General features: G+C 38.4%; 1 protein-coding gene across 6 annotated transcripts in view; it reads right to left on the reverse strand.

Annotated features, from left to right (window-relative positions):
- NPHP1 (nephrocystin 1) overlaps window positions 1-23,239 on the reverse strand; it is a 67,755-nt gene extending 44,516 nt beyond the window's left edge. For 4 of the 6 annotated variants that reach the window (XM_077958989.1, XM_015113117.3, XM_015113118.2 and 1 more), the window contains exons 1-4: window positions 23,126-23,239; window positions 19,632-19,708; window positions 7,669-7,729; window positions 6,458-6,582 (exon numbers count right to left, since the gene is read on the reverse strand). In XM_077958989.1, coding sequence (XP_077815115.1) covers window positions 6,458-6,582; window positions 7,669-7,729; window positions 19,632-19,708; window positions 23,126-23,194 — 332 coding nt within the window. In that variant the 5' untranslated portion in view covers window positions 23,195-23,239. The remainder of the gene's footprint in view (window positions 1-6,457; window positions 6,583-7,668; window positions 7,730-19,631; window positions 19,709-23,125) is intronic. The other 2 variants (XM_077958991.1, XM_077958990.1) reach the window with 1 other exon arrangement.
- Window positions 23,240-25,135: the final 1,896 nt, after the last annotated feature.

Genomic DNA, 25,135 nt, shown 5'->3' on the forward strand with positions numbered 1-25,135 from the left:
TTTAATCTGTGGAAAGGCTTTTAATCATAGATTCAACTTCTTTAGTAGATATTTTAGTAGAACTGTTAAGATTGTCTATTCATCTTGTGTCAATTTTATTACATTTTCTTTTTAAAGAAACTGATTTTATCTAAATTTAAAACTTATTCACATAAGTTGTTCATAGTACCTTCATAGTACCTTTTTAATGCTTGTAGAATCTGTATTAATTTCTGTTTTTTTCTCTTTCTCTTTTCTTGATCAGTAATGCCAGCAGTTTATCTATTTAATTAATCTTCCAAGAACCAGTTTGGCTTTGTTGATATTGCCTACTGTAGGTCTGTTTATTGTTCACTGTTTTCTGCTTTTATTTTTATTATTTCCATCCTTCTGCTTTCCTTGGGTTTGTTGTCCTTTTTCTGGCTTCTAAAGTTGGATGTTTTAGTAATTGATTTTCAACTTTTTTTTCAAACTATACATTTAAAGATATAAATTTCTGGCCAGGTGCGGTGGCTCACACCTGTAATCCCAGAACTTTGGGAGGATGAGGTGGGAGTATTGCACAAGCCCATGAGTTCAAGACCAGCCTAAGCAATATAGTGAGACCTTGCCTCTACAAAAAATTTAAAAAATTAGCCAAGCATGGTGGCACACACCTGTAGTCTCAGCTACTCAGGGAGGCGGAGGTGGAGAGGATCACTAGAGCCTGGGAGGTGGATGTTGCAGTGAGCCGAGATTGCACCACTATACTCCAGTCTGGGTAACAGAGACCCTGTCTCCAAAACAAACAAACAAAAGATAGAAATTTTCCCTCTAAGCACTACGCTGCTTGCAACCCACAGTGATTTTATTATCATTCCAAATATTTTCTAATTGCCACTCTTATATTTTCTTTGAATCACGGTTTATATGGAAGTATGTGACAATCTGCAAACATGTAGTAATTTTTCTTTTTTTTTTGAGATAGCGTCTTGTTCTGTCGTCAGGCTGGAGTGCAGTGCTGCAATCTCGGCTCACTGCAATCTCTGCCTCCCGAGGCTGCCTCAGCCTCCCGAATAGCTGGGACTACAGGTGTGCGCCACCACGCCCAGCTCATTTTTGTACTTTTAGAAGAGACGGGGTTTCACCATGTTGGCCAGATGGTCTCAATCTGTTGACCTCACGATCCGCCTGCCTTGGCCTCCCGAAGTGCTGGGATTACAGGCATAAGCCACTGCGCCCGGCCACATGCAGTCATTTCGAATTATTTTTCTGTCATTGGGTTTTAATGTCATTCCAAGTCATCAAAGGAAAAAAAAACCAAAATATACATATATATACACATTACATAATTTCAAACTTTTGAAATTTGCTGACAATTACTTTATGGTCCAATATGGTTCATTTTGGTTAATGTTACAGATGCACTGAAAAGAGTATGTATTTACATAATACCTACCTGGGTGCTGTGTTCTACATATATATAGTCATGCGCTGCACAACAATGTTTCAGTCAACAATGGGCCACATATACAATGATGGTCCCATAAATCTAATACCATATTTTTACCATACATTTCCTATTTTTGGATATGTTTAGATACACAGATACTTACAGCATTGTGTTACAATTTAATTGCCTCCAGTATTCAGCACAGTAACATGCTGTACAGGTTTGCAGCCTAGGAGCAACAGGTTATACTATATAACCCAAGTGAATGGTAACCTATACCTTCTAGGTTTGTGCAAGTACATTCTATGGTGTCTGTACAATGATGAAATCACTTAATGACTCATTTCTCAGAACATATCCCTATCATTAAGAAAGGCTTCACTATACATGTAAGATCAAGGTGGTTAAGGATTGTGAATTATCTAGCTCTGTTTAGTTCTGGCAACTTTTGCTTTATACATTTGAACCCATGTTACTAAACGCACACACATTTAGGAAGATTTTTTTTCCTACTGAATCGACCCTTTCTTTTGTCATCATGAAATGTCCTTTCTTAAACAGCAAATTCCTTTTAGCCTTAAATATCTGTATTACTGTAACCATATCACCTTTGTTTTGGTTATAGAACAAAGAATATCTTTGTTATAGAACATGGAATATCTCTTTCCAGTTCTTTACTTTCAATCTCTCTATAATGGTATACTAAAGTGTATCTCTTCTAACTAGTATGTTATATAGGTTAAAAAAAAAATTCAGTCTGACAATCTTTGTTGTAACTGGAGTGTTACTCCATTTATATTTAATGTAACTATCCAAATGGCTGCATTGAAACCACGTTAGTATTTGGTTTCTATTTGTCTCATCTGTTTTTTTTATTTCTCCTTTCTTGCCTTTTTTGGGTTAATCAAATCACTTTTAGTATTCCATTTTATTGTGTTGTTTTACTAACTACACTCTTCTTTGTATTATTTTGTTACTGATTATTTTAGGTATTACAATATGCATCCCTAACTTATCAGTCTAATTGAAATATCACATTTCACCAAAGATAAAACAACTTTAAGATAAATAATATAATTCCACTGACCTGCCAGCCTTTGTGCTATGCTGTGCTACTGTCACATTTTCCTTCTACATATAGTCAGTCCTTGCAACATGCAGATTCTGTATTTGTGAATTCATTGGCTCACTAAACTTTATTTGTAAACTCCCAATTAACACTCACAGTGCTTTTGTGGTCATTTGTGGACATACACAAAGCAGCAAAAAAACTGAGTTGTCTGGCATACACATTCCCAACTGAAGTCGAACATGGTGACACCTGCCTTTTTTTTTTTCAGCTCTCATACAGGAAAGTGGCCTTTTTTACAGTCTATGTAGTGCCACACGTTTTGCACTTTTGTGGTGGTTTTGTTTGTTTATTTATTGTGTGTGATTTTGTTGTTTAAAATGGCTCCGACACATAGTGCTGAAGAGCCGTGTGGTATTCCTAAGCACAAGAAGGCTATAATGTACCTTCTGGAGAAAATAAGTGTGTTAGGTAAGACTTGTTCATGCATGAGTGCAGTGCCGTTGGTGTGAATTCAATGTTAATGAATCAATAAAATATACGAAATAAGATGTCTTTAAATAGTAACACAAGGTTGTATGTTACTCAGTTGACAAAAACATTGTGACCAGAGGCTCACAGGAGTCTTAAGTCTGTATTTCCCCAGGAGTAATGGTTTAGTATTTACTAATCAAGTGTTCATGGCAACTTTACACAACATAGCTATTGCAAATAATGAGAATCGACTGGATATCTTAAATCCCCAAATATATCTTTTGCTTTACACAATCGAGTGTCTTTTAAAGGCATGTAGAAACGAAAAAAACAGGCTTTTATATGTACCTATATACCCATCTTCTTCAATCCTTTTTGAAGATCCAAATTTCCATATGGGATCATTGTTTGCTAGCTGGAAGAACTTCCTTTAACATTTCTTATACTTCAGATCAGTTGACAAATTTTCTCAGGTTTTGTTTGCCTGAAAATATCTTTATTTCACTTTAATTTTTTATACTTTTGCTGGATACAGAATTCTGAGTTGATAGTTTCTTCTTTCAATGTTTTCAAGATGTTACTGCATTGTTTTCTGACCTGTATTTTTTCTCATAAGATGTCAGCTCTGATTCTGTCATTTGTCTCTAAATGTTTCCTTTTTTCCCTTGGCAGGTTTTAAGATATTCTATTTATCTTTGGTTTTTCAGTAGTCTGGCTATGAGGTACCTGTGCGTGGGTTTCTTTATATTGATTCTGTTTGGGGTTCCCTGAGATTCTTGGATCAGTGGATTGATATCTCTCTTAGATCATAATTTTAAAATGTTTTCAGTCACTATCTCTTTAAATATTTCTTGTGCTTCATTCTCTCTCTTCTTCTGAGACTTCAATTACAAATCTGTTATAACTTTTAACAGTGTCCCACCTCTCTCTTACATTCTGTTTTGTCCTTTGCATTTTTTTATTTTTACGTATCAGTTTGAAAAAGTTTTAAGCTGTCTTCGGGTTCACTGATCCCTTCCTTCTTCTGTTGTATCCAATCTTCTGTTAAACCACCCAGCAAATTTATTTCATATATTGCATTTTTTTAGCTCCAGAATTTTCATTTTGGTCTTGATTAGTTTCCGTTCATCTGCTTAAGATTCCACTCTATTCATCTTATCTATCTTTTCCTATAAATTATTTAACATATTAAAAATTGTTGTTTTGTGGTTCTTATTTGCTAATTCTCACATCTCTGAGCTACTGATTATTTATTCTCTTGATTTTAATACATTTCTCAGATTTTTGAGTCTATACATTGAGTCAGATTTTGGAAGTTCTCAGCCATTAGTTTATCAATTGTATTTTTTAGTTATAGAATGTTCATTTGATTTTTCTATACTTGAATTCTCTTAAAATACACCCATTTCCCATATCATTCATCTTTTCTTCTATTTTCTTTACCGCATTAATCATATTATTTAGAAGTCCTTGTCAACTAACTCTGTATCTGGATCATATCTGGGTCTGTTTTTATTGACCATCTTATCACTTGTCACTTATTGATCATGTATTTTCCCCTGCCTTTTTGCATTTCTAATTTTTTTTATTACTGGTTACTGTGATGGACACATTACAAGACACACTTACAGACTTTGGATTATGTTAGATTCCCCTAAGAAATTTTAAATTCATTTAATGTTACACAGTTAAATTATCTTGTTTCTGATAAGGTCTGCTTTTAGGCTCCTTTACAGAAGACCTACTTCAGCTTTGTCTTTATTCCTAGATCATGGTTGTTACTCTCAGGGTGTTTTCTTTACTCCTAAGGCCTGGGTCTTCTGTGATCTCTATCAAATGCCTGAAGCATTTCCCAAGTCTCTTTACTAGAGCTATGTACAAACTCCAGTGTTTTTCCAGGACCATATGATTTTCAGAATCCATTAAACTCTCAGTCTCCCAGCAGGTACTTTCTGCCAGGCCTCGCAGGCATCATGCCCCTAGACAGCCCAGGAGACCTTTCAGATTGCTGGAGTTGTTTCTCTGCAGTTCCCTCCTCTCTATGGCACCTTGCTCCACAACTCCCAGTGAACTGGGCAGCTCCAAAGTGTGATCTCTGTCTCCTCAGTCGAGTAAGACTACTATTCCCTGCTTGGAATCTACCTTCCTCCACCACAGCCCATAAATTATTCCCAGGGAAAAAGTCTAGGTGAATGTAGGATTCGCTTCATGTGTCTCCGTATATCAAGAATATCAACCCTGCTTGGTAGATGCTCAATGGCTTCAAACGAATACTTTGTATATTTTGTCCAGACTTTATAGTCATTTATGGTGGGAAGGTAAGTCCAATACCAACTACTCTGCCATTCTCAGTACTAAGAATCGTTGGAAATTCTAGATCCTCGCATCTACCACCTTTAGCATTTTTTCCCCAGGTACAGTATAAAGGTTGGAGAACAACACTGAAAGAGTCTGATTAACTGGTTTTTTTCTTTTGCTTCCCACAAATTGAATTTGTTCATACAGGTTGGTATCCCTAATCTGAAAATCCAAAAGACTCCCAAATCTGAAACTTTTGGAGCGTCAAAATAACACTCAAAGGAAATGCTGATTGGAGCCTTTCAAAATGTAGATTTCCAGATTAGGGATGCTCAACCAATAAGTACCATGCAAGTATTCCAAAATCCAAAACAATCCAAAATTAAAGATACTTCTGATACCAAGCATTTCAGATAAGGAATACTCAACTTGTATATGTAAGTCTTCTTTACAACTTTTAGAAGCTATTATTAACATACACTCTGGCAGAAAAACAATGCATGTCCCTGCTTCAATTTTTTTTTTTTTTTTTTTAAATAGAGACAGTGTCTTACTCCATTGCCCAGGCTGGAGTGCACTGAAGTGATCATAGCTCACTGTAGCCTGGAACTTCTGGGCTCAAGCACTCCTCCTTGCCTCAGCCTTCCAAGTAGCTGGGACTATAGGTACGTGCCACCAAGCATGACTAATTTGGGTTTTTTTGTAGAGATGGGGTCCACTATATTGTCCAGGCTGGTCTTGAAGTCCTGGCCTCAAGTGATCCTCCTGCCTCAGCCTTCCAAAATGCTGGGATTACAGGTATGAGCCACCACACTCAGTCTTTGCTTCAAATTTTTAAAGAATGTTTATGAAAGGGAGAACGATGCAAGTAGACTTTCCAAATCATTTCCCTTTTACACATCAACATTGACATTAAATATATCATCTTTATTTTCTAACATTTGTTCATTTAGTTTTTCAGATCTCTGTTTTGTTTCCTCAACTAAATTATAAATTGCCTGAGGGCAGAGACTATGACTTACACTTCTTTCTGTCTCTCATGGGATCTAACACCTTCTATTACAGACAATAAATAAATGCTGACTGATTCTATTGTTAGTGTCATATGTTTACATCTCTACTGTTATATGTCTTTGAGTTAAACATTAAAGCTATTGGTGACATATCTTTAAAAAAGAAAAAAGAAAGATAGAAAGGAAGCATACTCAGTTATATTTTTTCTACTTATTGTCACAGCAAGGCCCTGCAGTTGTTGGGTAAGCTTGTCCAAAAGAGTATGCTCCTCTTCTTTTCTCTGGTTATAGTTTGCAACAGGTGCAGATTCATCAGCCTATGAGAGAATATAGGTCAGTTTCACTGAAAAATTAACTGCAATTTACTAATTTCAAAAGAACAACAAAAAATTCCAATAAGTGCTATAAAAACAAGTAAATATCAGTGTGACATTACACCTATCTTAAGAGAAATAAATTAGATTTAAAAGAAACAGGCGATTGTGTTGGAATGCAAACCAAATGAAAAAATAAAATTATACCACTTGTTTTAGGTTTTTGTTTTATTTTCTTGCTAAGTACTATAGACCTTCCATAGTCAGTCAGAGATATGTTCTGACAGAAGATTGGCTTTAGGGTCAATAAGACGGCACCAATCCCAAGTTCTGCCACTTATTGACAGAAGAGGCATGGCTGCTTCACCACTGAGAGCTTCAATTTCCTCACCTGTAAAACAGGAATAATTAGGTTTTCAAACAGCCTAAGTTGAAAAGTTTTGTGCCACTAGAGAAATTTGGATGAGCTCTTCAGTGACCACATATCTCAGATGCAATAAAGGGGAGTAATATACAGCTGGAGAGCTGACTTTCAGGTGCCTTCCACTTTAAAGGCTCCACTAGTCTCTGGACCTGGACATCTAGGGGTAGCCAAGGCTCATGCAAAAAAAAAAAAAAAAAAAAATTCCTGAAGGGATTGTCAAGGTTAAATTCCTGTTCCTCCTATTTTTGCAGAGACATTGATATCAGAGTTGCCATTTGATACAAGAAGCTTCTTTACCACTTACCCTCAGGGCCAGACTATGCATTATTTCCCCATGAAGAAATTAAAATAAAAACAATTCTAAACTGTAAAACAAAGAACTCACAAAATGCAAAAATAAAAATAGCTCCTTCCAGGATTGTCTGAATCCTTAATAGCAGGTGAGTTCATCAAAGCTGAATATTTTTTGGTAGTTGGAGCCTTGAATTTTGCTTTGCTCCCAAGCACAGACTTAGCAACCCTGTTTGGCAAGCCAGCACTGGCTGCAGTTAGACTACATTGCTAATGTAAACCCAGGAACTTACCGGCTTGAATTAACTCCCACTGAATAAAAATACTTGTATAAGAAGAGATGTTTTAATAATATGATTAACCTCAATACTTACTTTGCTTAATTTTTGAAGAGCATTTTTATTTTCATCTATTGCCTGCTTTAACTGGATACATCTAAATTTAAAAAAAAAAGAAAATATATTTATTTTTCTATTGTCAGAACCAGAAAGCTACTTTATAAAATCATTCAGTCATTGAGCAGGCAAGGCAATTAGCCACTGTATGAACAATGCTAAAAAACTGACATATAAACGCTTTTCCACCTATTAACTCAGATGATCCTCATAGCCAACTGTAACACACATAGACATGATAACCAAGCTTCAGAAACCTTCAGTGTCTCTGGGCATCAGTTTCCTCTCTCTAAAATAAGGACGAATGTTGGACTTTAAAATGCTTCTCCAACTCTACAACTCCATAAACCTAGGACCCTCCATAAGCCTCAGAGACAAAACTAAAGTTTATTGTGTGCCAACCATGTTAAGCAGTTTACAAGCATTACCTCATTTAAGCCTCATAACAACCCTCACTCCACTTAAAGAAAGTGAAGTTCTAAAAAGTGTCCAAGTCCACATAGCTGCTCAATGGTACAGCAACAATATGAAGGCAGTTTAGGATTCCACAGTTGGCCTATGTGAGGCCACTACAGCACATGCCTGCTTTGAGCTTGGCTTGTCCAGACAGGTCCAGAGTTTTATTTATCCTACAGATGCTTCAATTCAGCATTAAGTCTTAGATACCCAAATGAAAAGTACAAAAAATGACCAAATATGAGCTATGAGCTATAGCTCATGATATTTTTTTTAAAATCAAATGCTTTACCAAACAATAACCTACAAAAGTCATCTTTTCATGCCATTAGAGTCTTTTTTTTTTTTTTTTTTTTTTTGCTTATAGATGTGAGTGAAATGAAATAAGCATGAAAAAGGGAATAACAACGTTGATCCAAGATGGCCGATTAGAAGCAGCTGTGGTCTGTGGCACTCACTGAGAGGAATGAAGAGAGGCAAGTGAATTCAGCACCTTCAACTGAAATATCCAGGTTCACACATTGGGACTGACAGGGCAAACAACTTGACCCATGAGAATGCAGAAAAGCCAGGGAAGAAGGGGAACAACAGCCAACCTGGGAGTGGCATGGTGCCAAAGGAACCCCCATCCCCAACCAAGGGAAGCAGTGAGTGACTGTGCAACGCTGCCCAGAAAACCATGCTTCTCCCACGGATCTCTGCAACCCACAGATCAGGAGATCTCCTGAGTTCATGCCACCAGGGCCTTGGGTCCAATACACAGAACTGTGTGGTATCTTGACAGAGCCGCTGCTCACGCACACACAGTGACCCAGGAATTTTACATATTCTGGCCCCAGGATCCCCAGCAAGGGAGGATATCCATCTGTATATATCCCCAGAAAGGGAGCTGAATCTAGGGAGCCAAGCAGCATTGTTCCATGGGCCCCACTTCCATGGCCCCCACTTCCATGGCAACTCACAAGTTAAGACCCACTGGCTTGGAATTCCAGCCAGCCAACCAAAGCAGTCTGGAATCTGTCTGAGGCAGTTCCGAGTTACCGGGGGCAGGGGTGGCTGCCATCTCTGTGGTTCAGTAGACTTAGCCATTCTAGCCTGCTGGCTTTGGAGAATACAAATGGTCTGGACAAGAAAAAGTCCCCCCTAACGCATCACATGTGCTCTACCAAAAAGCAGCCAGACTGCTTCTTTAAGTGGGTCTGTAATCCCATTCCACCTGACTAGGTGAGACCTCCCAAAAGGGGATTCCAGCCACCTCCTACAAAGTGTATTTGGGCTGGCAACAAGTCAGTACTCTCCTGGGACAGAGCTTCCAGAGGAAGGAGCTGGCTGCCAGATTTGCTGTTTTGCAGCCTTCACTGGTGATACTTCCAGGTATGGGAAAAACCGAGGCAATTAGGGTCTGGATTACAGCAAACCACAGCAGTGCTACAGTAGAGTGTCCTGACTGTTAAAGGAAAAACAAACAAACAGAAAACAACAACATCAACAATAAAAACTGAACAAAAATCCTATTTAAAGGTCAGCAACCTCAAAGATCAAAGGCAAATAAGCCCATAAAGATGAGAAAGAATCAACACAAAATGCTGAAAACTCAAAAAGCCAGAGTGCCTCTTCTGCTCCAAATGACCACAACCCCACTCCAGCAAGGGCACAGAAGTGTGTTGAGGCTGCGATGGCTGAACTTACAGAAGGAGGCTTCAGAAAGTGGATAACAAAAAACTCCATTGAGCTAAAGGAGCATGTTGAAACCCACTGCAAAGAAGCTAAGAATCATGATAAAACAATACAGGAGCTGATAGCCAGAACAGCCAATTAAGAGAGGAACATAACTGACCTGATGGAGATGAAAAACACAAGAACTTTATAATGCAATCACAAGTATCAACAGCAGAATAGACAAGGCAGAGGAAAGAATCTCAGAACTTGAAGATTATCTTTCTGAATTAAGACAGGCAGACAAGAATAGGGAAAAAAGGATGAATGGGATTATGTATAGAGACCAAACCTATGACTGATTGGGGTATCTAAAAATGACAGGAAGAATGGAACCAAGTTGAAAAACATAACTCTCCCAACCTAGCAAGACAAACCAACACTCAAATTCAGGAAATCCAGTGAACCCCAGTAAGGCACTCCATGAGAAGATCAACCCCAACACACATAATCATCAGATTCTCCAAGGTCAAAATGAAAAAAAAAAAAATTTAAAGGCAGTCAGAGAGAAAGGCCAGGTCACCTACAAAGGGAAGCTCATCAGACTAACAGCACACCTCTCAGCGGAAACCCAAACCCTACAAGCCAGCAGAGATCAGGGACCAATATTCATCATTCTTAAAGAAAAGAAATTTCCAACCCAGAATTTCATATCCGGCCAAACTAGGCTTCATACACGAAGGAGAAATAAGATCCTTTTCAGACCAAGCAAATGTGCGTAGGGAATTTGTCACCACCAGGCCTGCCTTGCAAGAGCTCCTGAAGGAAAGGCTAAATATGGAAAGGAGAAATTGATACCACCCACTATAAAAACACACTGAAGTACACAAACCAGTGATACTATGAAGCAACCACATAAACAAATCTGCAAAATAACCAGCTAACATAATGATGATAGGATCAAATTCACACAAAACAATACTAACCTTAAATGTAAGTGGGTTAAATTCCCCAATTAAAAAGACACAGAATGGCAAGCTGGATAAAGAGCCAAGATCCACTGGTATGCTGTCTTCAAGAGACCCATCTCATGTGCAAAGACACACATAGGTTCAAAATAAAGGGATGGAGGAAAATTTACCAAGCAAATGGAAAACAGAAAAAAGCAGGAGCTGCAATTCTAGCTTCTGACAAAACAGACTTTAAACAAACAAAGATTAAAAAAAAGACAAAGAAGGGTATTACACAATGGTAAAGTGTTCAATTCAACAAGAAGAGCTAACTATCCTAAATATATATGCACCCAATAAAAGATCACCCATGTTGGGAAGAGACCCCCAAATCTGGCCATAAACTGGCCCCAAAACTGGCCATAAACAGAATCTCTGCAGCACTGTGACATGTTCGTGATGGCCATGACGCCCACAGTGAAGGCTGTGGGTTTACTGGAATGAGGGCAAGGAAGACCTGGCCCACCCAGGGCGGAAAACTGCTTAAAGGCAGTCCTGAACCACAAACAATAGCATGAGCAATCTGTGCCTTACGGACATGTTCCTGCTGCAGATAACTAGCCAGACCCACCCCTTTATTTCGGCCCATCCCTTTATTTCCTGTAAGGAATACTTTTAGTAAACCTATAACCTATAGAAACAATGTTTATCACTGGCTTGCTGTCAATAAATACGTGGGTAAATCTCTGTTCGAGGCTCTCAGCTCTGAAGACTGTGAGACCCCTGATTTCCCACTCCACACTATTTCTGTGTGCGTGTCTTTAATTCTGCTAGCGCTGCTAGGTTAGGGTCTCCGTGACTGAGCTGGTCTCAGCAACCCAGATTCATACATCAAGTTCTTAAGATTTTCAAAGTGACTTGGACTCCCATACAATAGTAGTGGGAGACTTTAACACCCCACTGACAACATTAGGCAAGTCATCAACACAGAAAATTGAGAAAGATATTCAGGACCTGAACTCAGCTCTGGATCATGTGGACCTGATAGATATCTACAGAACTCTCCACCCAAAAACAACAAAATATGCATTCTACTCGTCACCACATGGCACTTACTCTAAAATTGACCACATAATCGGAAATAAAATATTCCTCAGCAAATGAAAAAGAACTTAAATTATAACAAACAGACCAAAATGCAATCAAATTATAACTCAAGATTAAGAAATTCACAAATGACACTAGCAGCAAACCTGACTGGTAGTTCCTTCCCCAGAAGGAGAGATTCCTCTGCCATGGAGTCCTACGATGTGATCATCAACTGGCCTGTCATGATCCACAATGGATCTGGTGTGATTAAAGCTGGTTTTGCTGGTGATCAGATCCCCAAATACTGCTTTCCAAACTATGTGGGCCGACCCATGCACATTCGTGTCATGGCAGGAGCCCTTGAAGGTGACATCTTCATTGGCTCCAAAGCCAAGGAGCACCAAGGGCTGCTCTCGATCTGCTATCTCATGGAGCATGGCATTGTTGAGGACTGGAACAACATGGAACACATCTGGCAATATGTCTATTCTAAGGACCAGCTGCAGACTTTCTCAGAGGAGCATCCTGTGCTCCTCACTGAGGCGCCTTTAAACTCACAAAGAAACCGGGAATGAGCTGCCAACAATTTCTTCGAGAGCTTCAATGTGCTCGCTATTTTCATCTCCATGTAAGCTCATTTGAAACTAATGAGAACAAAGAGACAATGTATCAGAATCTCCGAAATGTAGCTAAAGCAGTGTTAAAAGGAAAATTTATATCACTAAATGCCCATATCAAAAAGCTACAAAGATCTCAACTAAAAGAACTAACATCTCAACTGAAAGAACTAGAGAACCAAGAGCAAACAAACCCTAAAGCTAGCAGAAGACAGGAAATAACCAAGATCAGAGCTGAACTGAAGGAGACAGAGACATGAAAAACCCTAAAAAGAACAAATTCAGGAGGTAGTTTTTTTAAAAAAAATTAATAAAAAGGATACACCATTAGCTAGACTAATAAAGAAAAGAGAGAATAAACACAGTCAGAAATTATAAGGGGGATATCACCACTGACCCCAGAGAAATACAATCAGCAGAGAATACTATAAACACCTCTATGCACATGAACTAGAAAATCTAGAAGAAATGGATGAGTTATTGGACACATACACCCTCCCAAGACTGAACCGGGAAGAAACTGAATCCCTGAACAGACCAATAATGAGTTCTGAAATTGAAGCAGTAATAAATAGCTTACCAACCAAAAAACTCCCAGGACCAGAAGAATTCACAGCTGAATTCTACCAGAGGTATAAAGAAGAGTGGGAACCATTTCGACTGAAATTATTCCAAACAACTGAAAAGTAGAGACTCCTCCCTGACTAAATGTATAAGGCCAGTATCCTCCCAATACCAAAACGTGGCAGAGATACAGCAAAAACAGAAAACTTCAGGCCAATATCCTCCATGAACATCGATACAAAAATCCCCCACAAAATACTGGCAAACTGAATCCAGCAGCACATCAAAAAGCTTATCTACCAGAATCAAGTTGGCTTCATCCCCAGAATGAAAGTTTGGTTAAACATACGCAAATCAATAAATGTGATTCATCACATAAACAGAACTTAAGACAAAAAAAAAAAATGACTATCCCAATAAATGCAGAAAAGGCTTTCAATAAAATTCAACATCTTTTCACATTAAAAACTTTCAATAAACTAGATATTGAAGGAACATACCTCAAAATAATCAGAGCCATATATGATAAACCAACAGTCAATATCATACTGAATGGGCAAAAGCTTGAAGCATTCCCTTTGAAAACAGGCACAAGACAAGGATCCCTCCCTCATCACTCCTATTCTATGCAGTGTTGGAAGTTCTCACCTGGGAAGTCAGGCAAGAGAAAGAAATAAAGAGTATTCAAATAGGAACAGAGGAACTCAAATTATCCCTGTTTGCAGATGACATGATCCTATATCTAGAACACCCCATTGTCTTGGCCCAAAAACTTCTTAAGCTGATAAGTAACCTCAGCGAAGTCTCAGGATACAAAATCAATGTGCAAAATTTGCTAGCATTCCTGTATACCAACAACAGGCAAGCAGAGAGCTAAATCCTGAAATCACATTCACAACTGCTACAAAAAGAATAAAATACCTAGGAGTACAGCTAACAAAGAGAGTGAGAGGGACCTTCTCAAGGATAACTACAAACCACTGCTCCAGAAATCAGAGATGACACAAAAAAATGGAGAAACACTCCATGCTTGTGGATAGGAAGAATCATATCGTGAAAATGGACATACTGCCCCAAATAAAGTATAGATTCAATGCTATTCCCATGAAACTTCCATTGACATTCTTCACAGAATTAGAAAAACTATTTTAAAATTTATATGGAACAAAAGAAGAGCCCAAATAGCCAATACAAAAAGAACAAAGAACAAAAAGAACAAAGCTGGAGGCATCACGCTACCTGACTTCAAACTATATTACAAGGCTACAGTAACTAAAACAGCATGGTACTGGTACAAGAACAGACACATAGGCCAATAGAACAGAACAGAGAACTCAGAAATAAGACTTGCACACCTACAATCATCTGATCTTTGACAAACCTGACAAAAAGAAGCAATGGGGAAAGGGCTACCTATTTAATAAATGATGCTGGAAGAGCTGGCTAGCTATATGCAGAAAATTGAAACTAGACCCCCTTCCATACACCATACACAAAAATTAATTCAAGATGGATTAAAGACTTAAATGTAAAACCCAAAACTATAAAAACTCTAGAAGAAAATCCAAGCAATAGCATTCAGGACATAGGCTCAGGCAAATATTTCATGACAACAAAAAGCCTAAAGCCATTGCAACAAAAGCAAAAATTGACAAATAGGATCTCATCAAACTAAAGAACTTTTGCACAGTAAAAGAAACTATCATCAGAGTGAACAGACAGCCTACAGAATGGGAGAAAAGGTTTGCAATCTATCCATCTGATGAAGGTCTAATATCCAGAGTCTATGAATAGGCAAATTTATAAGAAAAAAAAACCCCATTAAAAAGTGAGCAAAGGACATAAACTAACACTTCTCAAAAGACACACATTCAGCCAAGAACATGAAAAAAAGCTCAACATCACTGATTAGAGAAATGCAAATCAAAATCACAATGAAGTATCATCTCACACCAGTCAGAATGGCGATTATTAAAAAGTCAAAAAACAGAGGTTGGCAAGATTGCAGAGAAAAAGGAACACCTATACACTGTTGTTGGGAGTGTAAATTACTCCAATCATTGTGGAAGACAGTGTGGTGATTCCTCAAAGACCTAGAGGCAGAAATACTATTTGACCCAACAATTCCATTACTGAGTGTATATCCAAAGGAACAGAAATTGTTCTATCAAAAAGACACATGCACACGTATGTTCACTGTAGCATACTCACAATAGCAAATACATGGAATCAACCTAAATGCCCATCAGTGATACACTGGATAAAGAAAATGTGGTACATATACACCATGGAATACTATGCAGCCATAAAAAGGAACCAGATCATGTCCTTTGGAGGGACATGGATAGAGTTGGAAGCCATTATCCTCAGCAAACTAATGCAGGAACAGAAAACCAAACTCTGCATGTTCTCACTTATAAGTGGGAGCTGAATAATGAGAACACATGGACACATGGAGGGTAACAACATACACTGGGGCCTGTAGGAAGGAGGAAATGGAGGAGAAAGAGCATCAGGAAGAATAGTTAATGGATACTGGGCTTAATACCTAGGTGATGGAATGATCTGTCCAGCAAACCAGCATGGCACACGTTTACCTATGTAACAAATCTGCACAATGCTATACATGTATCCCTGAACTTAAAAGTTAAAGAAAATAAATTAAAAACCATAATAAATAAAAAAATTTTTAAAGCGAACAAAAGTCTCAAAAGGGTAGAAAAAGAGAAGGGGAAACATCAAACTGGGGCTGACCCCACTAGCAACCTCCCCAAAAGTCCCTCTCCCACCCTTCTCTTTGCTGGCAGTCAGCTTCCCACTGGCACCTATGTTCTCAGCCTCCACTGCAGGCAGGGTGGGCAGGGGGCCCAGGGCTCCCAGTGTAACAGAAAACACGTATATTGGGATTGCCTCCCATTTTATCCTCCCTTACCAGGCATGAAAAGAATCCCTCCTACATCTGCTCTTAGATGCTGAGGGTGTGGACTTTGTAACCATGAGGAGAGACATCACCAACAAGCAAAAGATGGCAGAGTGGATGGACAGCAAAGGCTGGTCTTTGAGGATATCACAAGCCATGAATCCACCCTGAGAGAAGCTAGCTGCAGGCTTTTGTCAAATGAGACTAACAGTAAAGCTGCTTATTTTGGCAGGTGTCATGTTACTTGACCAAAAAAATCTTTACTGAAACTTAGACTCAGAAATTTCACTAAAAGGCCAGAGTGGAAAACTATTTTAATATAATGTACCAAGAAAAGAAATTATTTATTACAATTACCTCCTTTATAACTATGTAATTATTAAAATCCTCAAACAGTTGATATTTTAAGACTCCTGGTTCAGGATAAAAACTAAGCACACACTCATCTTCACTGCCTCCTGAAACCCCACAAAAAATGATTAAAACGTTTGAAAAGGTAGCAAACCCTGAACACTGCAAAGAAGGAAAGAGGGACAAGTAGCCAGCAAGAGATTTCAACAAATTTCTGCTCCATGGAAAAAGCCTGGAAGCATGTTCTCCTATAAAGGGTGGAAGATGCAACACAAGCATAAGAGGGAGATAATCTACCAGGCCAAAAACTCTAGGACTTGACTCAGCAGACATAAAGGACCAAAGGTTAAGTAAACTAAATCATAGAGGAACACATTATGAAACCCTGCAGATGAAAAGACATGCACATGCTTTCCCTCCTTACCAGGGGATTCTTCCCTAAAAACAAAAAACAAACAAACAAAAACAATTAACAAATGACCTAAAGAGAATCATGACTGCTAAAGAAGTTTTCACACACCAGGGTTAGAGCCTGCCCTATTCCGGCACTGGGAGCTTCTCAGAATAAAAGCTACTTCCCAGCCTCTGATAAGCCCTATCAACATACAGAATTTCATTCTTATTCAGGGGATGGTACTAGCAGGAAAGACCCCTCTCTATCTAACAGTAGAAAAGCCCATGAGAGCTCTCTGGGCTAGTCCCTCATTCTTCAGTAAAAACAGATAAGCCAGGCCTAATAAAGAAAACCGGCAACATGAAAGATAAAAGTTAAGAATAACCAAATATAAATTAATTAATTAACTAATTAAAAAGAATCTGAGCCCAGAGAAAGCAAAGACAATTCAGAGAACAGAAGAGAACTTAAGGAAAAAAAAAAAAAGCTTCCTAGTCATGGAAGTAGTAACAAGGCAATCAATATGAAAACAGGAACATGATGCTATGAAAAAAGAACAATTAAGAACAAGAGAAAACACTTGTAAATTAACAACATGACTGATGGCCAGGCATGGTGGCTCATGTCTGTAATCCCAGCACTTTGGGAGGCCATCAGGGGCAGATCACCCGAAGTCAGGAGTTTGAGACCAGCCTGGCCAACGTGGTGAAATTCTGTCTCTACTAAAAATGCAAAAACTTAGCCGAGTGTGATGGTGTGAGCCTGTAATCCCAGCTACTCAGGAGGCTGAGGCAGGAGAATCACCTGAACCCAGGAGGCAGAGGTTGCAGTGAGCCAAGATTGTGAGACACAGTGAGACTCTGTCTTAAAAAACAAAAAAAACAATATAACTGCTGAAATAAAACAATATGGCTGTTGAAATAGATAATAAAGAAAAGTGTTAAAGTCAAGAGAATTGCCAGCATGGCAGCTCACGGTGGGGCGGGGGGCATCCCTTGAGCCTAGGAGGCAGAAGTTGCAGTGAGGCGTGATTGTGCCACTGCATTACAGCCTGGACGACAGAGTGAGACCCCCCTACTCCCCTCAAAAAAAACAGAAACTATTAACAGGAAGTTATGAGATCTAGAGAATCAGTCCAGGATATTCAATACCTGACTCAAAGGTATTTCAGGAAGAAACAGACAAATGGAATTAACGAAATAATGTTTTTGTAAAATAAAATCTCCCAGAGCTCATGAGACATGAGTTTTCAAACTAAGACTCAGAGCACTGAGCAGATAAAAATGACACCTACATGACATTTTCAGACATGCAAATGTCAAAGTGAGTTTCTAAATGACAGTAACAATCTTCTTTTCATGCACAGAGAAGACTACGGTTACTTGGGCTTAAAAATAATTATTAGGGGCCAGGAGCAGTGGCTTATGCCTGTAATCCCAGCACTTTGGGAGGCCGAGGCGGGCAGATCATGAGGTCAGGAGATCGAGACCATCCTGGCTAGCACAGCGAAACCCCGTCTCTACTAAAAATACAAAAAATTAGCCAGGTGTGGTGGCATGCACCTGTAATCCCAGCTACTTGGGAGGCTGAGGCAGGAGAATCACTTGAACCTCGGAGATGGAGGTTGCAGTGAGCTGAGATCACGCCACTGCACTCCAGCCTGGGCGAGAGTCTCAAAAAAAATAAAACATAACAATTATTAGGCTGGGCGTGGTGGCTCACACCTGTAATCCCAGCACTTTGGGAGGCCAAGGCCAGGGGATCCCTTGAGGTCAGGAGTTTGAAACCAGCCTGACCAACATGGATGAAACCCGTCTCTACTCAAAATACAAAATTTAGCCAGGTGTCGTGGGGCATGACTGTAATCCCAGCTACTCAAGAGCCTGAGGCAGAAGAATCACTTGAACCTGGGAGGTGGAGGTTGCAGTGAGCCAAGATTGTGCCACTGCACTCCAGCCTGGGCAACAGAGCGAGATTCAGTCTCAAAAAAGACAATAATTAATATTATTATTTTATATTATTATAATATATTATTATATTATTATATAAAATATTATATATAAAATATATTTATATTATTATAATTATTATTATTATTATTATTTTTAGTTTACTAACATAAAATTTAAAAAGTTTTCCCTGGGACTTCAAATTCCGTCTATAAATCTTATTCTGTTTTTAAACCTAGTAAAGCAAGAACAATAACCTTTGCTTTTCTTTCATTACTGTTAATTAAACTTGAACTAAATCCCTTAAACAATCAATCCTACTATTATAAATGAAATTCACTTGACATTTCAAAATTCATTTGTTTTTCCTTTAAACACTCTGAATGCCTGACGTAAGTAAAACTTTTCCAAACAATTATAATTCACTTAAATTAATAGAATGAATCTCATGTTCTTTGGAATGTAACAAAATATTTAAATATCTCAAAAACAAAGATTATCTTAATGATGTCCTAAACTTAATACAAATGTTATGAATTAATAGTCTAAATTTGATTTAGTTCATCACATCTATTTAACTTTAAACTCTCCCAAGGATTTTTTTTTTTTTTAAGTAAAAACAAATACAAAACAAAAACCACCCACCTAGAAAACAGTGTTGTCTTCTCATGGGAGTTAAAGTTAATATCCCAATGAAGGACTAACTGCTTATAGACAGAGGTTTCTGACCAGGTCACAGGATCTGGGCTACATAGGCCAAGGATTTAAGGTAATCCTGCCCAAGTCACCTATGTTTCCATTAAGCAGTTTTTATAGTTGCTTTCATAACAGCAAGTCCACAACCATCACGATTAGGTTGGTTTCTTCTACATTCAACTTACAACACTATGTGATTCTTCCATTTGATTCCAAAGGACCAATCTCTATGCCTTAAATACTATGCATTGAAATGTAAGTGCAGTTCCTGGAAAGCTTATATAAATTAGCATACTTTACCTTTGATAAATATCTTGTCTTTTATTGGGTTCTAGGGCTTCTTCTTTCAGTTGGCTCTCAGAAAGCAAATTATCAACCTACGGAGACCATTTAAAATATCACATTGTTAAATACCATATCACCTTAGGAAAGAAAACTTCTCTTTTTATCCAGTATTTTATAATGAACACTTTTAAACATACAACAAAGTTTCAAAAATTTTACAGTGAAAACCCATATACCCACTACCTAGAAAAAACATTAACATTTTACTATACGTATTTGATCTATCCATCAATCCACCTTAGGCCTTTCAAAGTAAGTTACAGTTATCAATACATTTCTCCCTAAATAATGGACTACGGATGTCACTAACTAAAGTTCAATAGTTGATGCAATGTATGTATACAGTGAAATGCACAAATATGAGGCATACATTTGCTGAGTTTCGACAAATGCATCCATCTGTGTAACCAAAATTCTTATCAAGATGTAGAAAACTACCATCACCCTAGTAAGTTCCTTCATGCCCTTGCCAGTAAATCCTCTCCTTAATCTTCCATAGAGAAACCTGTTTTGATATTTTTCCAACATAAATTAGTTTTGCCTGCTCTTGAAATTTTATATAAATAGACGTATACAGTAAGCACTCTTGTGTGACCTTTCCATGAAGCATGTTTTTGAGATACTTCCATATTGTTGTGTGTACCATTAGTTCACTCCTTCTTATTACTGAGTGGTATCCATTGTATTGAATGTATCATGACTTTATCTTGACTTAGTAGTTTAAGTTTACTAACACTATATGTAACTTTGTCAATATACTCTCCAAAAAGGCACATACTTCTTTGGTCTGTTTTCTATAGATTATGTAGAGAAGATAAAGTGGATGAAAAAAAGAGAAAATTCCACTAGTTTCTTCTCTACTCTTGCAATTTGGCATCCATCTGAGTGTTATTTACAAAATTCACACACCTAGTGATAGAGCCAATCATCGCAGGCCTGACCCAGAGGGGCTGTTGATTACTTGTCCTATGGACACCGAATAGAAAATCTGTTCCATTTTCGGCTTCAGGTGTCCTCTGTGAAGACAGGGAGGAATTAGCTAATACTATCAAAATACACTTTCCAGATAGTCAAGGTATCAAAAGGCTCCAGAGCCAGTATTTCTCCCAGGAGAATAATCTTTGTAATAGTTTGTTTTAATAATCATTTTTATAGTTTCCTTCTAAAACTTTTCCTGGTTCTCCTAATGTCCCACTAAATTTAAAATTAGTTCATCATGACTAATCATCAGAGAAATGCAAATTAAAACTACAATGAGGTACCATCTCACACTGGTCAAAATGATTATTATTAAAAAATCAAGAAATGACAGATTCTGGTGAGGCTGACAAGAAAAGAGGACACGTGTACACTGTTGGTGGGAATGACAATTAGTTCAGCCACTGTGGAAAGCAGTTTGGAGATTTCCCAAACAACTTAAAACAGAACTACCATTTGACCCAGCAATCCCATTTCTGTGTATATACCCCCCTCAAAAAAAAAAATGATTCTACCAAAATGTCACATGAATGTGTATGTTCCCTTCAGCATTATTCACAATAGCAAAGACATGGAATCAACCTAGATGCCCACCAATGGTGGACTGGATAAAGAAAATGTGGTACATATACACCATGAAATAATATGCAGCCATAAAAAAGAATGAAATCATGTCCTTTGCAGCAACATGGATAGAGCTGGAGGCCATTGTCCTAAGTGAATTAACATAGGAACAGAAAACCAAATACCACACGTTCTCACTTGTTGAGTAAACACAGACATAACGATGGCAGCAATGGACACTGGGGACTGCTGGAGTGCAGAGGAAGGAAGAGGAATGAAGGCTGAAATACTGCCTATTGGGTACTATGCTCACTGCTTGAGTGATAGGATCATCTGTACCCCAAACCTCAGCATAACACAGTGTTCCCATGTGACAGACCTGCACATGTACCCCCTGAATCTAAAATAAAAGTTGAAATTTAAAAATAAGATACAGAACCATATTAAGAGTCCAGCAAAGTTCAGCATAAGTCAATGCCCCATCAAGTTCATTTTTTATTTCTACCAGAAGAGTATTTAGCTTTTGTTGCACCGTTCTGATTCCAATACACAGTCACCTAAATATTTACCTCCCAAATCCTTTTTACTTTAAACAAGAGAACAAAAATGGATAAAATAAAAGTATCAGTGAATCTCTTACTGGCCTAAGATTATGAAATAATTTTACTCAGTGGAAAAATACTTAGTAATAGATCACATGAAAAAAAATTAAAATAAAGTAAAATAAAAATGTCAAAAAATAAACCCACTGGTTGCTATTTGCTGTTTTCTTATTTTTAATAAGAACTCAGTGTATTTTTAAAAAGGTTTTTTTTTTTTTTTTTTTTTTTTTTTTTTTTTTTGAGACCAAGTCTTGCTATGTTGCCCAAGTTAGTCTCGAACTCCTGGGCTCAGGTGATCCTCCTGTCACAGCCTCCCAAGTAGCTGGTACTACTAGCATGAGTCACCATACCTGGCCTAAATATTTTTATAAAGATAAAAAAGAATAAAGAAAATCCTAATAATCATCGGCATCCTGTCACACAGAAATACCACATTAGCATGTTCCCTTCTATGCTGTTCTGTGTATATTATATAAGTAAAAATGTGATGAATACTTTTATACATCAATCTCAGTCCTACTTTCTAATTATTACATATAGCAGATCCCTGGAAATGTAATTTTTGAGCCTAGGTGCATACAAACATGCTACACCTTGTCAACCTGCTTTCCTGAAATGCTGTACAAGCACCTTATACATGGGAGCAGTGAATGTGTCTGCTTCATCACACCTTCCTTAAGACTGAGTGTTGTGATTTTTAAAATGTTTGGGATACCTTATGTCCTTTGCAATTACTTGAATATCTTTGAAGTTAACATTCCTCGTATGTTTATGAGTTACTTGTTCACCTCCTCTGCTCATTTATCAGATCTTAATGTTCTTGCATATTAAGACTATTCCTTGACACCTATTTCGCTTGAGTTCATGGAGGCAATAACAATCTCCATTAGAGGAAGGCTCAAAGGAAACGGGCTTGGAAAGTGGAGAGAGAAGCTAGGCTCAGAGTTGGGTTGGAAATGGTTACCACTAAGTTTAGATTGGGAGATGAGGTGGGTTAGTGAATTGTTAGGGCAGGAGGTTGAAATGTTAGCTGGGAGTAAGGGTCGGAGGAGGGGGCGCTTAGTTGATGGTCACGAATTGTGGCAGGTTTCGCCTTTGCCTGAGGGTTGAGTTGGGATCAGAAGGGGTTTGAATCGGGGTTGGGTGCTCGAATGTTATGGGGTAAGGGAGCGTTACAACCTGGGAAGGTAAATAGGCTGGGGACAAGCTCCCAGGATTAGGTGGGGTCACGGTGGGAAGGCGCAGTGCGCGCAGCTGCGTCTGCCTGTCGTCCGCCCCAGGGCCCTCTGCACAGCCTGACCATACCTGTTGCTTCAGCTCCTGATTGCGGCGCCGCAAGGCCTGGAGAGGATCGCGCTGCCGCCTCGCCAGCATCTCCCTCGCTGCGGCGCCCCGATTGCTCCAGTTGCCAGGGAAACCAAGCGGCGGCGCCGGAAGGTGACGCCATCGACGTGCGCCCGCCTCCCAGGCCCGTCCCGCCCCGCCCGGGCCGGTCCCGGGAAGGGTCAAAATGATTTCTTGCGGTGGTCATCCCACGCCACCAGGCAGGTCGCGGCCGGGGGAGTCACTTTTCCTCGCCAATTCCTAAGGATAGGGGAATGTCCCCCGGCGTCTGAAACTACATTCCCCACAATACATAAGTAATAACATCAGTAATAACACCACCTTCTTGCTGGGATACCTGTTTTATGGCATTTGCTTTTTGATACCAATTTTGTAAGCTAACCTTAAGATACAATTTTAGCATCTTAAACTCTTTCATTAACTGCAAGAATAGCTTTCCTATGGGATATATGGTTCTATTCCATATCTCACTTCAAAAGGCGGTTTTTAATTCTTTGCCATTTAGGCTACTGAAGTTTCATTTCATTCTAATATTGCACGTTGTCCATTCTGAATTCTGTAAGGATGGTAATTGTTCTACAGCAAATCTATGAGCAAATTATTAGTTCTCATTATGATTCCCAGTTTACATCAACTCTCAGGAAGGTTGTCATGTTTCCCCCACATGGGACTGCATCCCATGAATCCAATTCCAAAACTCCACTACACCAAAATTGGACTTGAATAAGAATGATAATGATTGGAGCTCACCTTCCAAAAGATGGACCCCATTGATATAAACGAATGTTCTTCAGTACAACCACAGGCCAGGCTGAAGCATTATTTATGTACATTTTTCTTCCAGTATAATACATACAGAGAAAAGTGTACAGAGAAAAGTATAGAGAGAAGTGTACAGAGAAAAGTATAGAGAAAAGTGTACAGAGAAAAGTGTGCAGCTCTGAAAACCCTCCACCCCATAACAGCACCCAGATGATGAAACAGAACATTATCTGCCCGTTAACAGTCTTCCTGTCTTTCTAGTCCCTGCCTACCCCCACCCCCAACCTCCCATCCCTCTCACTTCTCCACCACACCCCAAAGGTAAACAATATCCTAATTTCTAAGAGCACAAACTTGTGTGGCCTTTTTTTGTACTATACAATGAAATTATGCACTGTGTGGTGGCTTCTCTTGTCCTTTATATATCACATTTGTGAGATGCATCTATACTGTGTGTGGCTGTAGTCTGTTCATTCTCATTGCTGATATTTCGCATATGATATACCCTAACATACTCATTGATTCTACTGTTGCTGCGTAAGTGGGCAGTTTCCAACTTAGGGCTAGTATATAATAGTGCCGCTAAGAACATCCTGGTGCAAGTCTTCTGGCAAAAACATGTATACCACTGCTGAGTCACAGGGCATGTTATATGTCAGCTTTAGTAGATACTACTACCTGGTTTCCCAAAATGGTGGTACTAATTTATACCCTATCAGCAGTGTATTGAGTTTTTGTTCTTTATGTCCTTGGCAAGATTTGGTATCATCTTTTGTTGTAATTCATGTCATATTTTGAATTAATTTCTCTACGGTGGCTCATAATTAATGTTCACTTAAATAGCCAAACATAGGATTTCCATTAAAAATGTTTATAACAAATAAGAAAATGCTATGAAATATTTCTAAGTGAATTATTAAATAATTACAGGTGATGAGATAAGCAAAACAAAAAAATGCTCTAAAACAGCTATTACTTATGAAATTCTCATTCACTTAGTCTATAAATTAGAAAAATTATCTATATCTACTTATTTATAGGGATTTCCATATTTTAAATAAAAAAGTTATAGCATCATGGATACAGTTTGATTCTGTTGGTAAAAATAAACTAATAAATCCCCCTAAATGTGTGTGAATATATGAACAACAATGAGGAAAGGTACAAAAAAAGTATATTACTCTATTCATGTCAGGTGTAAAGATGTTT

Source organism: Macaca mulatta, chromosome 13 (genome assembly GCF_049350105.2).
Source record: "Macaca mulatta isolate MMU2019108-1 chromosome 13, T2T-MMU8v2.0, whole genome shotgun sequence".
Lineage (NCBI taxonomy): Eukaryota > Metazoa > Chordata > Mammalia > Primates > Cercopithecidae > Macaca > Macaca mulatta.